Source organism: Aedes aegypti, chromosome 2, assembly GCF_002204515.2.
Source record: "Aedes aegypti strain LVP_AGWG chromosome 2, AaegL5.0 Primary Assembly, whole genome shotgun sequence".
NCBI lineage: Eukaryota > Metazoa > Arthropoda > Insecta > Diptera > Culicidae > Aedes > Aedes aegypti.
The window spans coordinates 343089723-343106002 of record NC_035108.1 but is presented as its reverse complement, the minus strand read 5'-3'; the positions used below and the strand labels follow the sequence as shown (position 1 = coordinate 343106002).

General features: G+C 36.5%; 1 protein-coding gene across 1 annotated transcript in view; it reads right to left on the bottom strand.

The window, feature by feature from the left end:
* LOC5579488 (glucose-6-phosphate 1-epimerase) overlaps positions 1–16280 on the bottom strand; it is a 176046-nt gene that overhangs the window by 6585 nt on the left and 153181 nt on the right. Inside the window, exon 3 of the mRNA XM_021846144.1 lies at positions 3344–3402. Coding sequence (XP_021701836.1) covers positions 3344–3402 — 59 coding nt within the window. The remainder of the gene's footprint in view (positions 1–3343; positions 3403–16280) is intronic.

Sequence of the window (16280 nt, the reverse complement as noted above, 5' to 3'; positions counted from 1 at the left end):
AATGTGATAGATTTTACTAAGGTGGCGCAGATCATTGATACGTACCACTAGTTCTCTCTTTCATTCTCCCGCTGTTCTTATGCAGCGCAAATAGTGACGTCACATTGGCTCTTGGTAATAAATTACAATATTGTGCTCTGCAAGATAAATTCACGTAATGCGATTATCTGGAAATTTCGATATACCGTCACAGTGATAATGAAAATCACCAAATGTTTCAGATTTAGCAAATTTGAAACATTTGCGTCCATGAAGAACGAAAAAATCCAAGTCTACTTGAATTTTGACGTTGCGTTTGAATTACGCGCATATCTTCTGCGCGTTACCGCCGCCGCTGGATGTGGATTTAAAATGAGCGCCGCAATAAATGCCCAAAGATCGAACACCGCATAGTAATCTGATGATGGTTAAATCGTGCATGACACATGTACTGACGACTGAATGAATTGAACAAGTTAGCATTGCTTTTCCTTTCCGAATGATGATTATTTTGATCGCAATTCACTGACCATTTAGAACGATTTGAAAACAATCATCATCATTGACTAAGAAAAGGCAATGCTAACGTGTTCATTTTTCATATTCTTTGAAGCTCACGGTGGTGCTCTTGGCTCACCCACAGTGGATTTATAAATGTGCTTCATTATTACCTTTTTTACAATTTATTTTCGTAAAATATATGGTAACTTTGAATGGGATTGACTTTTAGATATACATAGTCATCATGTCTAGCAATTAAATAACCGAAATTTCCATTTCAGAAAAAAAAACTCTCCGAATATAGAGATTTTCAAGAACCTCGAGACACAAACCTCAACCAAACTATGTTAAAACTTGCTCCAATCATAAAACCGTGTTCAACAAAAGTTCGTAGGATTGGATAAACTACTATGTAGAGATATCCTTTTGATGCTTTCGACTGGTATGTTTTGCACTGGGGGATTTTTTTCGGCAATGCAGTCTAAGGAGCAATTAAAACGACAAAATTTGTTCTATGTCCGACGATTCAATGGTCTATGCCATCTAAACATCCCTGTTTTGATTTTTCTAACCCTTGAGAAAGATGGCAGGGACCATAGAAACGACGGGCATAGAACAAATGTTGTCGTTTTAAATGCTCCTAAGACTGCATTTTTGAAAAATCCCCCAGTATGAAGAGATATTTTCGATAAGTTTCGGTGTTTCGTTCAGAGGTTATGATTTTTAAAGCTTTAAAATGGCCCAAAAATACATAATTGATTTGAAGCATACCTAAATTTACACTAAATTGACTGAAATTTCGATCAGAAGTTCATTTCGACATGAAAAATCAGATTACTGGTTGACTGGGAGAAAAATGAATAGGTCTAATATATAGTGATAATTTTCCAGATTAATGTTAACTAGTGAACTGGTTTTTGTTACTTTTAAATTGCAAGCTGCAATGTCAAGATAGCTGTCGAAAAAAAGGATGGGCTACTTAGCCATAAAGATTTTTTTTAAACTGAATAAATTCATGATGCATTTTTTTATATTTTGGACAAAAGTTTTGTCATGATTTGAAAGATGAATTATTGGAGGTGTTTTAAGAGGAATTGTTTGTGAAATTCTTGGATGAAATTTATAATTAACTTCTGGAAAACTGAGAAGTAGAAAAACATCTTGAGGTATTGCTGTGAATTCGATGGAGAAACCCAAGCTGCTCCCAGAAATATTTTTCATGGATAAATCAATGGAATGGTTATTGAAAAAAAATCTTGCAGAATGTGAAAAAATAAATAGTAGAAAATAAAAAGAAATTTCAGAAAAAAATTCAGACGAGTGTGTGCCATAATGCTTTTCGGATTTAATGGAGAATTATTCAAAGAATTTATTTGAAAATATCATAGTAGATGCTTGGCAAAAACCTCTTATGTTTCATAACGATTGTTGACAGATTCTTCGCAAGATATATTGCGTACTGTTGCTAAAGCCTTCGACTGATTTCTGGTAAAATCTTTGGCAGAAACCTAATTTTTAATTGAACACGAAGAATGAATGACGCAATTTTACATAAGCATGAATGCTGAATAGCATCTTTCAAAAATTCAAACAAAATATTCGCTTTTGTAGCAAACCAGTGACTTTTTTTCCTTCGACCAGGAGGAAAGGGGGCAACGGCCCTACCCTGCCCTCTTCTGGCTATGCCCATGGGTCTGAGGATGCGTTTCGTAAAGGATTTCCATTTACAATTGAAGAAACGAAAAAAAAAAAAACATCCAGGGGATCCTAGGTGATATTCGTATGTAATCCGAGAAGCTTCTATTTATCAAATTCTTCTCAAATTTCAGGATGACTCTATTTCAAGATAACTTGGCAGATCCTTGGCTTTAACCTTTGGAGTTCTATAACAAATTTTTGGTAGATTCATCCAATGACTGTTGATAAAATTTTAAATTATTTCTAGTGCATTCTACAAAATCGCCAAAATTTCATAACGCACTGGTTTTATAGATGCTACGATTTAGTTATCTTTTCAGGGATCTAATCCACCAAGCATGTACAACAGGGCTTCAACTTCCATTTCAGGTGTTATTTGGTTTGAACCGCTCGATTGAATTTAGATTAAATATACTTTTTCAACATGCTTTCAGTCTTCAAACAAAGTTTTTTTCCCCTATATGGTAAAATACCCAGATAGCCGTAGCGGTAAACGCGCAGCTATTCAGCAAGACCAAGCTGAGGGTCGTGGGTTCGAATCCCACCGGTCGAGGATCTTTTCGGGTTGGAAATTTTCTAGACTTCCCAGGGCATAGAGTATCTTCGTACCTGTCACACGATATACAAATGCAAAAATGGTCAATTGGCATAGAATAACTGTTAATAACTGCGGAAGTTCTCATAAGAACACTAAGCTGAGAAGCAGGCTTTGTCCCAGTTGGAACGTAACGCCAGAAAGAAGAAGAAGATATGGTAAAATACGATACTTTTATATATCATCAAAACATAACTTTTGAGCATCGAAAGTATTATGAGCTTTGTCAATAGGTATTGTTTAACACTTGCCGATGGAATTTTGTGGCAAATAATCAAATAAATTTCCATACAAGCTGGTAAACTTACATGCAATATCTCAAAAACTGGACGTACTATGAAACGGCAATGGATTTAACAACCCTAATTTTTGTAAGTAGTGATATTTTGGAGCTTGAGATGGAAAAGTGTTCCGCAGTGTTATTCCCAATGGTTCAAGATATGGTAGCAAAACTTATACCAAAACGGTTCATATAAACTGCGGAGATCTCCAACGATTTTCAAAACCATAGGCGTGTGAATTTTTCGCTAATAAAAGTTGTATATGAGTCTATCGATCACCGATACTTACGAAATACAAATGGTATGCCTCCTCGTATCGCTTTCTTGCCATCGAATACGGCTAGTTTACTGTAAATAAAAAAGAAAAAAAGTATATGTTGAAAGATAGAAGTTTTACTTGTTGTTCTAAGTTTATGTATGCATATGAAAGTTATCCAGTTATTAATGTATTTATTAGTGAAATAGTAAAGCTTAAACATGTCAGTATTAATCTGGTCTTAGTTTATAAACATGTGAACGTGATTTTACAGGACCAACATAAGGGTATTATGAAAAATTTTACCATTTTGCGTTTTCTTTAATATTTACCAAAAATATAACATATAAGTGCGCACTGTACTTGATGATGCATTCCGATATCTGACGACTAATTCTGGTATCTTTTCGTTTTAGAATTTATCTTTCACCATGAACATCATTATCATGTTCTGGTATATGAAGCATTACTTGCATACTTCAAGGCGTTCAGTGCATATTTGAAGGCGTCTAATAATTTCGAATGATAAATCATTGATTATTGATTGATTATTCTTTAGCCAATGATTAAACGCCTCAAAGAATGCACCAGACGCCTTGTAGATAGAGATGGCTCGATCCAAATGAATACAAGTAAATACTCGATACGTTTTTTTTCTATAACAAGTAAAACTGGAATAGATTCTTTCAAGTGCGCTACCAAGTAGGTATCGAAAGAAATTCTTGAAAGTCTTTCCCAAGAACATTTTTGTGAAAGCTGGTGCATCTTCAAGTAAAGAAGTACAGTTCATGAAAAGTTATTGAGAATTTTAGTTTAAAAGTATTTTTATTTTATAGATAAATGATGACTGAAATCATTTTCGTTCTATTTTTGTAATAAAAAGTTATGATTTTAGTAGTAATCGATATTTTGTTATATATACTACAATCCAATACTACTCAGAAGTAAAAAATATTGTTATGGTATCGTTTCGTGCCTACTTTTAGTATGCAATGAATAAGTTATTGACTAGAAAATGATTAGTATTACAGTCAGGTTTACTATTAGACGCTGCCGTTTACATAACGCCCACCACAATTTCTCTGCAGTTTTTAACAGGATGCAGCTGATTTTTCATTTGTGGTTGAGAAATAATATGAACTTATTTATTACAAACCGATTTTCACCTGAATTTGTTTGATAACAATTGAGAAATTATAATGGCAGTTCTCATAGGTAATCTTACTGTATTCATAAATAATGACATATCCCAACTCATACTCTTTTGAACTTTTTTACAGCAAATAATCATAATTTTTAATCATTAATTTTAATCTGATTGCTTTTAGCTTACTTCATAACCATTCTGCTAGACATCGTTATCAATGATACTGAACCTACATCTTTTTTTTCACTTACTTACAGTTACTAACTGAGAACTTTCTTTATTGCCAATTGCCATTTTTGCATTCGCATATCATACGAACGCGTCTCTGAATTAAACGTACGTCACCTTAAAGCTAAGGACGGTTCTATGAAAATTCATTCTTTCCCGAATATTCTACTATTGAACATCCTTGTCCATTTTCTAACTTCCCCCCGAAGGCGATCAACTGCAAGCAAAAGTATGACTGCATTTGCGTTGAACTACTCGCTATAGGCATTCTGCGAACGTTACTAATCAGAGTAATGAACATCATTCCAATTAGCACCGCGTGGTGGCGATTTCGCGAATTTTCTGCCCACGATGGCGTAGTGAAAGAAAGCAACACTCGTCAAGTTGTTTCACTTGGAATAAGCCATACCTATTACTAAGACACCAGAAGCTACACCGAAATTTCCGGAATTTCGATTCTAAAAAGTCCAAGATGATGCCTCTTGTAGGTACTTCTTAAGGTTGTCCTTCGATGAAATTAGGTAACAAATAACCGTGTGGCCATTGTCGAGTGTTACAAGCAAGAGTACTCAACCGTCGACGACGACGCGTGTCGAATGCAATCGTTTCAGCTTTAGGAGCAGAGACAAACAGACGTTACACTTGGAACGAATTTATTTAAAATTTATCGTCAAATTCACACCACCATCATCTAATGAGCACGTTGCACGAAATACTTTTTTTTTATTTCTTTATTAGTATTATTCTAAACATTACATTTATTTCTTATATCTAGGTATTCTATATTATTAAACAACACTACCATCCTAATTTGGTAAAACAAATTTAAGATTTTATTAACATTTTGTTAACAACATATTACATTTCATTTGTCGTAGCAGCTCAGGAGAGTTGATTTCACCTGCTTATAAGAGAAAAAAACAAGTTTTCAATTTACTTAACCTATCCTAAATATATACCGCATTAATCGTGGCAATAGAAGATTAACGATTTTTGCCTAAAATAATTAGTTATTTTATTTGACATTTGTTCCAATGTTTGGAACAAATTGGATATTCTATGTAACTCATTGGTACAATATCAGGGAGGAAGCTTCAGTATCATTTTCAAAATTTTATTTTGAATTCTTTGCAGAGCTTTCTTCCTGGTATTACAACAGCTAGTCCATATTGGTACAGCATACAACATGGCTGGCCTGAAAATTTGTTTGAATATTAAAAGCTTATTCTTAAGACAAAGTTTTGATTTTCTAATTATAAGGGAATATAGACATTTTATATATCTGTTACATTTGGCTTGAATCCCCTCAATGTGATTTTGCATTTGCACGAAATACTGTTTCGTGCAACATACCACCAGAAGGCGCTACTGTGAAAAGTCACACACAAATGATGTGCGCGCCCTACTTGTGATGTTTGTAACAAAGAGAATTTTAAACAATCGTTCACCAAGTGGTCGATGAAAATTCCGTCAGTTTTACATCTGTTTGTCTGTGCAGTTGCCATCTCGTCCCCAACAGCTGTTTGCCCGAGGTGCACGGATACAAGTCTACTGCTTCGTTGATGATACACCCCCTCCCTCCCACATGCCTTAGAGCGGGGAGGTCATTAAGGTCGAGTAATTACTCGGCACAAAAGTCAATAATTCACCCGATGGGCATAAGTAAGCGGACTGACCGACGAATTGCCGCAAGATGAATTGGCGTACCTATCTACCTGTGAGACTGGGAATCAACTATCATCTAATATGACGTTTATGAAAAATGAGCGATGAACAGTTTTGGGCTGTAAATCATTGCATTTGGCAATCGTCAGTTAGCTAACCAACGTAGAAGTGTTTCAAGTTGAGTGCAGTTATTGCTATGAGAAAAAAAAAACTAAAATATCACTTTTCGGAGTTTCTTTTTAATTTCTTTATTAGTATCATTTCAAACATTACATTAATTTCTTGTGTATAGGTATTTTTTTGTAAGGCAACATTATCATCCTAATTTGGTAGAACTAAATTGAACATTTATTAAAATTTTGTTAACAACATGTTACATTTATGTTATAACAGAAAAAAACTTGATGAGTGTTCGAATGTCCATGTCGAAATCTGAACTGTTCATTGACAAAAATTTAATTTTCATTGGACCATCATTCTGCTAAAAATGACTTTTTAAATGCTTACTGATAGAGGAAAGCAAACTGATTGGATGATAGCTAGAAGCTTCTGCGAGAGCTTCTTTCTGGTTTTAAAATTGTTACAACCATGGCATTTTTTCATTTGTAAGAAAAGTATGTTAACTGAAAACAGTTGTAAAATATATCAGCTAAGAATGCTTAGATACTTTCTGGCAGTTTCTTGATGAGGATGTAAAAAATTCCATCATCGCCAGGGGCTTTCATATTTTTGATTTTTTTTAATAATAGTTTCCTCTTCTTCCAAATTAGCCTCCCAGGAATTTTCTAAAACGTTCATTGAGAATGTTTTCAAAATCCTGAGTAACTTGATTTTCTATAGAAAATTAAAAAATTAAAACTGTGCGCGCTTTCAAACTGTGTAGCAAATTTTTGAGCTATTTCGCAATTAGTTAGTAATAATTTGTTTTCCATTTTCAATGCCGGAATTGGCATGAGTTTTTTTTTATTTTGATTATTTCCAAAAGGGATTAGAACCGGGGGCCTTTTAGGAAATTTTATTTTCAAAATTTTTGTTTGTTTTTTGTGTAAAACTTTTTTTAATTTCTTTTTGCAAATCCTGTCATATAATTTTCATAAGTATGCAATGCTCACTGTATACCTAAACCAAAGATCGACCCCAGTGAAATAAAAGCAAAGAGCACTTGAAGCTAATTTGCGTGATTTCAAGTCCGATTTCCGCTTTCTTTACACAAATATCATTCATTACTGAGCCTCCGAAGGCACGGCATAGCTTCAATTACGGTGGCACACGCCGTCCGTTTGATCACTTGACGCCTCAAATTCGCTGATCATCACATCCGCTAGGGAACACGCCTCCCCCAGGTGGAGGTCCATCACACATCTTAGGCGCCAAAGGCGGTCAAAGCTTGTCGGCGGTAGCTCGTGTACTGCTTTAAATATAGGATCCGACCATTGAATCGTAAAGAGTCGGTTAATTACTTTTTTCGGCCATTCAATTATTAATGGTCGCTTTCCTTTCATTTTCCGTTTTGGGCATCGGCTTTCATCGGGTCTTTGGGTCTTGACTCTTGAGCATTGATATTGATCTTCATGGGAGTTTATTCTAGGAAAACTTCGATGGTTAGATTCAAGGTTGAGCTCAAATGCTCCAATGACTATTGAGTTGCAATGCAAATCGAGAAGGATCTCAAAAAGATGTACCGTAAAACGGTGTAACTTTGACAGTTTTTTTTTCTTTGGAAGAAAATCAGATTATATCTACATTCTGTCCAAAAGATTTGTGTTTTGAATTCTGCTGACATTTCAGTTATCGCTTGCAGTAAAAAGATTGCAGAACGTTTGATATTTTTGTACAACCGAAAGTCGAATTTTGGTTTGGGGTAACTTTGAGTTTGTTTAAAGAGAAAACATTTTTGAAGGTAACTTTTTCAGTATTTTAATGCAAAGAAGCTAATCCACGATCTCTATTGAATAGCTGGTGGAGTAGTGAGTAGAGGAGAAGATTTACGATCTTGGTGTCAGAAGTTCCATTCTTGTTTATATTTTGACAGGGTGCCAAGCTTGTTGGAATTTTGCTTCCCGAAAAATATTCTTGCTTGAATGCGAAAATAACTGTGAAACAAGTTCTGTTCCAGTTGGCATGTTACGCCAGAAATAAAAACAAGAAGCAAGGCGCGAAACGGTCAAGTTGAAAATTCGACTCAAATCTGATAACCTTCGCACCGAACAATTACCGACTTGGTCCTGCAAGTCATAAATTAGTTGTGAATTAAAATTACCCACAACTGACTGCATCTTGCCCCACGGTTGTTGGCTCATTTCAAGTCAATAAAAAAATCGAACGCTAGCAGGTGAGCGAGCGACCTCTTCAGTGCTGTTCTGGGCCAAGAGTCAAAACCGTTTCAAATTACCTTCTTCGCCAATCTTACCCCCCATCATCCGTGGCATTGAAGTTGGGTTTGGCGCCGCGTGAAAGTCTCAATTATCAGCAGCCCAACAATGTATGCGTAATTCGTAATCAAAGATTGTTCATCTATTGGTGCTGGGCTCGAGGAAAACGCAGAACAAAGAAGTTGATACGGTCGAGCATAAAAGGCTTGTTCCACTGTTAAGAAGAAAGTCTGAAAAGATGGATGGTGAATCCATTTTTTTAGGATTTAATTAGAGCTAATGATACTTCAGTACAAGTAACTTGCATTACGGAGTCGCATGCGTGACGTGTTTAATAGTTTCGTTGAATTTTATGAAATGGAAATTTTGAAATTGAGACCGGAAGTTGTTTAATTTACCAAGTTTTTAGCCTGATATTAAAATTTGAAGAAAGGGTGTTTTTTTTTTAATACACGCAGGGTGAAATGATTAATGTAGAAAATTGTGGCGAAATGAGCAAAATCAGTTCGATGCTTTGGACAAATTTTCTGAACATCAAATAGAAGCATCCTCTAGCCTAGGCTCTTTGATTCAAGTGAGGGAACAAAGGGTGCTGCCAATCGTGGTCTGTTGTTCCAAATTAGAATTTAGGCAGGAGATCTTGAAATCCATTAGGGAAATCAAGGTTCCCTCACAAATCTCAAAGATAGGAGATTACCGAGTTTTGCAGGAAACTCTTTAAGATCGCAAACTTCTTCTCAAACATCTTGAAGAGAAGAAGCACATTTTTTTACTTATGACGACAAAACTGAACGTTTGTTTAATGTCGTCTTGAAAGGTCTCTCAAGTGACTATAAGTCACACGAAAAGATCCGAAATGGAATATATTAGTTACTTAGATTTTCTCCAGGCCAAGTAATCATTATAAAAAAGAGAACCCAATGTGACATTCGTCGGAAAGGGCTTTCTCAAGAATATTATTTGGTTCACTTAGACAAAAGTGATCTAAATAATATTGAAGCTTTAGAAAAAACAACACATCAATTCACATAAATTACAGCAAAGCAAAGTCACATAAAAATGACAGCTAACCAGCAAACTACATTTCCACTTGCTGAATAATCAGCACGTTGCTCTAGTGGGATTCTTTAAAGCTTTTAAGCAATTATGGGTCATGATTAATGAAAAGTTTAGGTAAAGTTCGTATTAAAAATTACAAAAAATGCTACTTCGTTACATGCCATAAACATTTATTTTCATAACAAAGAGCTATGTTTTTCTGCGATTTGATGGGAAAGAAAGAGGAAAAGCACCGTTTGCCGTTACGGTATAGTTACTATCATATAAATAAACACTTTTTTTACCCTTCTTACAACCAAAAGAAGGGTATGAAGATCGCTTGAAAAACCGACTTTTGATCCGAGACCCGGAGGGCCAAGTCTCATATACCAATCGATAGAGTTCGAAGAACTGAGCACATGTCCGTGTGTGTGTTTATTTTATTTTTTTATAGACCCTCTTAAATTATGATAAAAAGCGTATGATAAGTAATATAGTTTGATATCCGCCTTTTGACGTGCAGTTTCCAGGACTTTTTTCGCAAACCATTAAACTGTTAGGGCAGATAGAACATAGTCACAACATCTTAAAGTTTAGTATTACTGGTACAAGATTCCAAATGAATGATGAATAATAATTATCTCAAACCTGTATGGAAATGTAAAAAGGGTTCAGTCTCACCATCGGTGGATTAAGTCAGGTTTTTAATATTAAGTATTCCACTGAATATAGGGGAACTTACGTATTCTCGGCAGTTTGAGCAGCTGAAATTTGAAGAAGGCAATAATACACAACAGTAAAGCACAACAATTAGCAGGAGACACCTACACTTGAGCACTCTTCATTTATTGGTAATTATACACAAAACACTATTTTGTTCTCTAAATCATCTATTTTTCCTCACCAAAGTGTTCTTTTATGGGCAATGCAATTACCATTGTCGGTAACTAAAATGTTCTCTTGGGCAATCTGGAACTTAGCTTAGCTTAGCTTACAAGGGAAGGTCACGATGGTGTTACACGGGGTTTGCAACCGGAGTATTTTTGTTAGATTCTACATGTCGACATATGAAAAACCCCAAAGCCTTTCGGGTGATGGACCAGTGGTGTAGCCAGGAGGGGCTCTGAAAGGGGCAATTTTGTACGTATATTATATTATTAAGCTAATTGGAAATTTGACAAAAATACTTTTCTAATATCCATTATGATGGTAGATAACAGAATTGACATAAATGTATGTTTAAAATGTATTTTCCATGCCACAGGCGCAATCGGGACGGGTTTAGTATTGGTATACTATTCTAATAAAACCAAATTTGTTTTGGTATTCATATTTCATGTTAGTTACGCCAATGACATGGAAAATACATTTTAAACATACATTCATGTCAATTCTGTTCTCTACCATCACTATAGATACTAAAAAAATATTTTTGTCGAATTTCCAATTAGCTTAATATTATAATATACATACAAAATTGCCCCTTTCAGAGCCCCTCCTGGCTACACCACTGGTCCATCACCCGAAAGGCTTTGGGGTTTTTCATATTTCGACATGTAGAATCTAACAAAAATAGTCCGGTTGAAAACCCCGTGTAACATCATCGTGACCTTCCCTTGTTAGCTTAGACTGACTACACATATCAATGGTTGCTATTCCGTGATTGACCGAAATCAGTGAAAATGCACAAAGAATCAACTAGAAGTTTGGCTGGGATTGGCCATAATCTTCTTCAGTGTGCATAATTCAGTGCCTCTATTTATACAGGGTCAATAACGGCGCCGGCCACGTCCTTGTAGTCAGGTGGGATTGGGGGAATGAATGTTAGTATGTAACCTTTGCTTTTTGGAGACCGTGTTTGCCTCTGCATCTCCACAAAGATTACTGGGAGGGATGTTTGTTAATGGGGAGGATCGTTGGGTCATAGGATTCACTTTGATAAGCAATTAGACCATGATAAACAATGATTTGTGAGATATATACATGCTTATACGTAAATATAATATATTCATTTGATATGAACAATTTCTATGTAGAGGAAAATTATGCCGACACTTGAGGTGACGAACCATTCAAAGTTTGTTAAACAAATACCTAAATGTAACATTCCTACAGCTGTCAGGACGAAAGCATGTGTTATTATATTTTACTCATTTGAAAATATACAAAAAACTCGATTGGTTGGGACATCATAGAACACTCTTATTCTTATGCCGACACTTACAGTGGCGAACCATCCAAAGTTTGTTGAATAAAGTGAACCTTTCGCAAGTCTACACTTGTAGTGTCGAACCATTCAAAGTTTTTTTAATTACAAAAATAAAGGTATATAAGAGGTGTTCTGAAAAAAAATGTTAAACATAAATAAATCATGAATCAGAGTTTGTGTCGACACTCAGAGTGACGAACCATCCATAGTTTGTTGAAAAATCATATTTACATCCCACCATTGTAACGATTGAATGTGCAGTCATACATATTTTATAGATTAGAAATAGTAGCATGAAACGAGCTCACCAATTGTTCCGTTATCCTTGACTGAGCAGCCACAATCCTCTTTCGGCTTCACTCGTTTGCTCGGCTATAAAAAAGCACTCAGGAAAAAAATATAAGCGCGCGACCCAAGAAGAATAAAAAAAACTGTTCGGGCTTTCTTGACGCACTGCCCAGGAGCAAGCGTCAAGGTCAAAGGATCAAACAGAACTAACCGATCGCGGCACTTTTTCAGTTACTCCAACCGAACTCACCGATCACGCCACTTTTTCACTTACTAGACCAACGCGCGACATGTTTGATCCTGCCCTCGTCGCTCGCCCCGGCAAAAGCAAGTGTCAAGGTCGAAAGATCAAACAGAACTCTGTTCTCTTGGGCAATCTGGAACTGTGCAAAAACTAGTTTATGTATTGGTAACATTTCGTATTTGTTTACAATGCCTGAAATTAAACGTCATTCATTATGTTCTACTCGTTGAAAAAGCCAACGCAGAAAAATACAGACTACACTGAGAACAGTGTTCCAGTTATAAATACAATAACAGAGAGTCAAATTGAATATACAATGCTACTTAATTTGTGCAGACTAAGGCGCCGTCCACAAATTACGTAGGGGGAAAGGGAAATGGCTCAAACGTTGCGGCACATACACAAAATTTATTTTTCTTTTCATACAAAAACCATTACAAAGGGGAGAGGAGGTCAAGGGTTGTATATTTTAGCGTGACGTCATAAATGGACGCTGCATAATTTCGTTTTCATTTATATCATCGAATATTTTTTTGTATTCAATCTCACTTAGGCAGCATTTCGGCTGTAAAAATTGCCATGTCATGGCTATAAACTTACAGCAGATGCGAATCCAATCAAAGTTGCAGCGTGACGTCATTGTTAATTGGTTCATAATATAGTGCTCTGCAAGAAAAATCCACGGAACGCGATTATCAGATTACTTGAATTTCAGAGTTGCGTTTGAATTGCGCGTAATATTATCTGTACGTTACTGCCGTCGCTGGATGTGGATTTTAAATGAGCGCCGCAATATTGTCTTTTTTATCCGTTCCTGATCCACACCATCGTCTGCATTCAAACAACACGCATGACTTTTGTCGTTAGCGGAAGAAATCACGAAAGAGAAAAAGAAAGATACACCATCCTCTGGTTAGGGGGGGTCCGTAGCCTTGAGGTTACGCTTTCGCTTCATAAGCGGAAGGTCATGGATTCAATTCCCAGCCCCTCCACAAAAAAACCCGTCCAGCCACCAGAAGACGCCGCACGGAGGACCGTGCGTTGGGGGAGCACATCCATCCTCCGTCAGTATCAGATGGTGACTGAGACAAACTGACCCTCTTCGTAGGCAGCTAGCCTCAAAACGACTTAGGAACACGGCAAAATGAACCACCGCAAGAGCAAAGGACTATGGCTTATGGAAATCGATTGGACTGAACCGCAGAGCTCTCTCCTACCTGCTCGGTGTGAGAGTAAAAGAGTAAAAAAAAAAAAAAATCCTCTGGTTGGTGCCGACGACTGTAAGTCACCACTTGCTAAACACTGGTTTCCTGTCCTTTGAAAAAACGGTGCCAGTGCCTGTCAAAGTTTACAGGTACTGTCGTCGGGGGTGACATTAGGCCAAAATTTAATTATAATCTGAAATATCTCAGCAAGCATTAGGAATATTAATATAAAACTTTAATGTAGTATTCATTGAAGTTATCTACAACATGTACCATCAAAATATTAAATTTATGGAACTAGTAGTTTATTTTTAATAAACCATAAAAAAGCTTGAAAAAGGCCTTTTTAAATTGCCACTTTTGAGGTTTCATAGATAATCTCGCTTTCAGGTGGACGAATAGTATTTTGAAATCTCACAATCATGTCCACAATATCAACACAGCGGAACACGTTTTTGTCTCTAGCACCAAAATACCGCTATTTGCTTAATTAAGGGTTGCTGAATCCATTGCCGTTTTCAAAAATATCATAGCACGTCTAGTTTTTGAGATATTGGCTGTTGAAAATGCAAAATTTGACTATTTCAGCCTACTTGCATGCAAGTTTGTCAGCTTGTATGGCAATTTGTTTACATAATTTGCCACAGAATTCAAATTTCATGTGTTAAACAATACTTCTCTACAAAGTTCATAATACTTTCAACGCTCAAAAGTTATTGTTCGATGATTTAGAGAAGTATTATATTTTGCCATATAAGAGAAACGAAGAACTTTGTATGGAGACTGCAAGCATGTTGAAAAACCCGATTTAATCTAAATGTAATCGTGAAATTTCATTCAAATTATATCCAGGGTTGGGAAAAAATCTGAAATTCACTCTACAGTAGCCAAACAAAGCCAATCACAGTCAGCGATGCCAGTGAAACTCACGCTCAACGCTGCTGTGGCAAAAAGCCTTGAAAATTGCAAAACACCCGTTGCTAAGGGCAACCCAAATTTACTGTAGAAAAATGTTCTATTTCCCGCGTTTAGAGCGTTCAATGACACTAATGATTTAAAAAATTCATTCATCCAACATAGGCTACTTGATTAGATTCACGTTTTTTGAACTACTGTACTGGAATAAGCCACGTGATTTTCGCGAAATTCAAGCCTACTACTATTACCATTCCCAGCACTGATTATATCTATAATGAAAGTTAAAGTCCTATTTTATATGCTTGAGGGATTAGATCACTAAAAAGTTTGATAAATCATACCTTGATTTGTATATAAAGTTCAAGGAAACTAGTGTTTTATGCAACTTTGGCGACCTGTAGCCAAAAATTGTGACGTGCTGGAACATTTCTGAAGACGGCATCAGATTCAGCCACCTCAAATCTTCTAGAGACACATAATTTGGTTCTTGAGACACGCAAAAATGTCATTTTTGTTACGCTGTGCAATTGTTATTGGAAAGCTCTAGAAAACTTTACAGGAATGCAATTTTCTTGATTTGTTCTTATTGTGTATAATTCTACACGTAGCGAACTGAACTATAGAAATTCGTACATTTTGCCTGAAGAAGGATGGAACGATTATTGCAATACGAACGCTTTATGTATCGTTTTAGCATCTCGCCATCTCCCGTCGATAGAGGAGGGGTGTGAGCACAAGCTTGTCGATCGCAAGGTTCTTTGTTCGATTCCAGTTTGCCTCGAAACCTATTTTTGTTTCCAAATTTCGGTTTCATAACGTAAATTTATGAATTTCAATCCGATTTCTTGTGGCGAATTTCCATTAGGGGTTCCTATGTTTATCGATAAAACATTTTTTCCTGAATGTAGTTTGTTTGGCCAAATGTCACCCTCTCAAAGGGGTGAGGTTGGGCCAATTTTCATTCGTTTTCTATTTAAAGGAAAATAATCAAATTACTATTATTTGTTCAGCATTTGCAACGTATTATCATATTTAGCAGAACATATCAAGTCAAATTGCGAAACTTCTTTACAAATAAACGAGGACTTACGCATTGTTGGCCAAATCTCACACCCAAGTACGGTACATGCACAGTTGTTTTCAAAATTTCTTTAAATACGAAAGGTAAAGAATTTCACCATTGATTGAACTATTCGCTGACACGCTGAATGGCTCGATATGGTTGTGGTCTGTAAAGGTTGCTGGTCTTAAACGATCTATCACCAAGTTATTACCGATCGGACGAAGTTCTGGAGTATTTGGCGTGTTCGCCTCCTTCGGGACTACATTAACGCCCTTCGCTTCGTAAAAATCCATTATAGGCTTGGCGTAATGGCACGAAGCGAGATCCGGCCAGAACAGCGCGGGACCACGGTGAAAGCGGAGGTAGGGCAGCAAGCGCTACTGCAAGCATACCTCTCGATAAATCTGCCCGTTTATGGTGCCGGCTTGCTGTACCGTCCGCACTCGCAGATCGTCTGCCACAACAGGTACTTCTTCGCGAATTTGTTCATCTTTCTCTTCCGGAACATTTCCGAAATCTCTATGCGTACTGACCGGAGATTTGTTTGGTGTCCGCCTTGATGTAGGCCTCGTCGTCCAGGATGAGACAGCCTG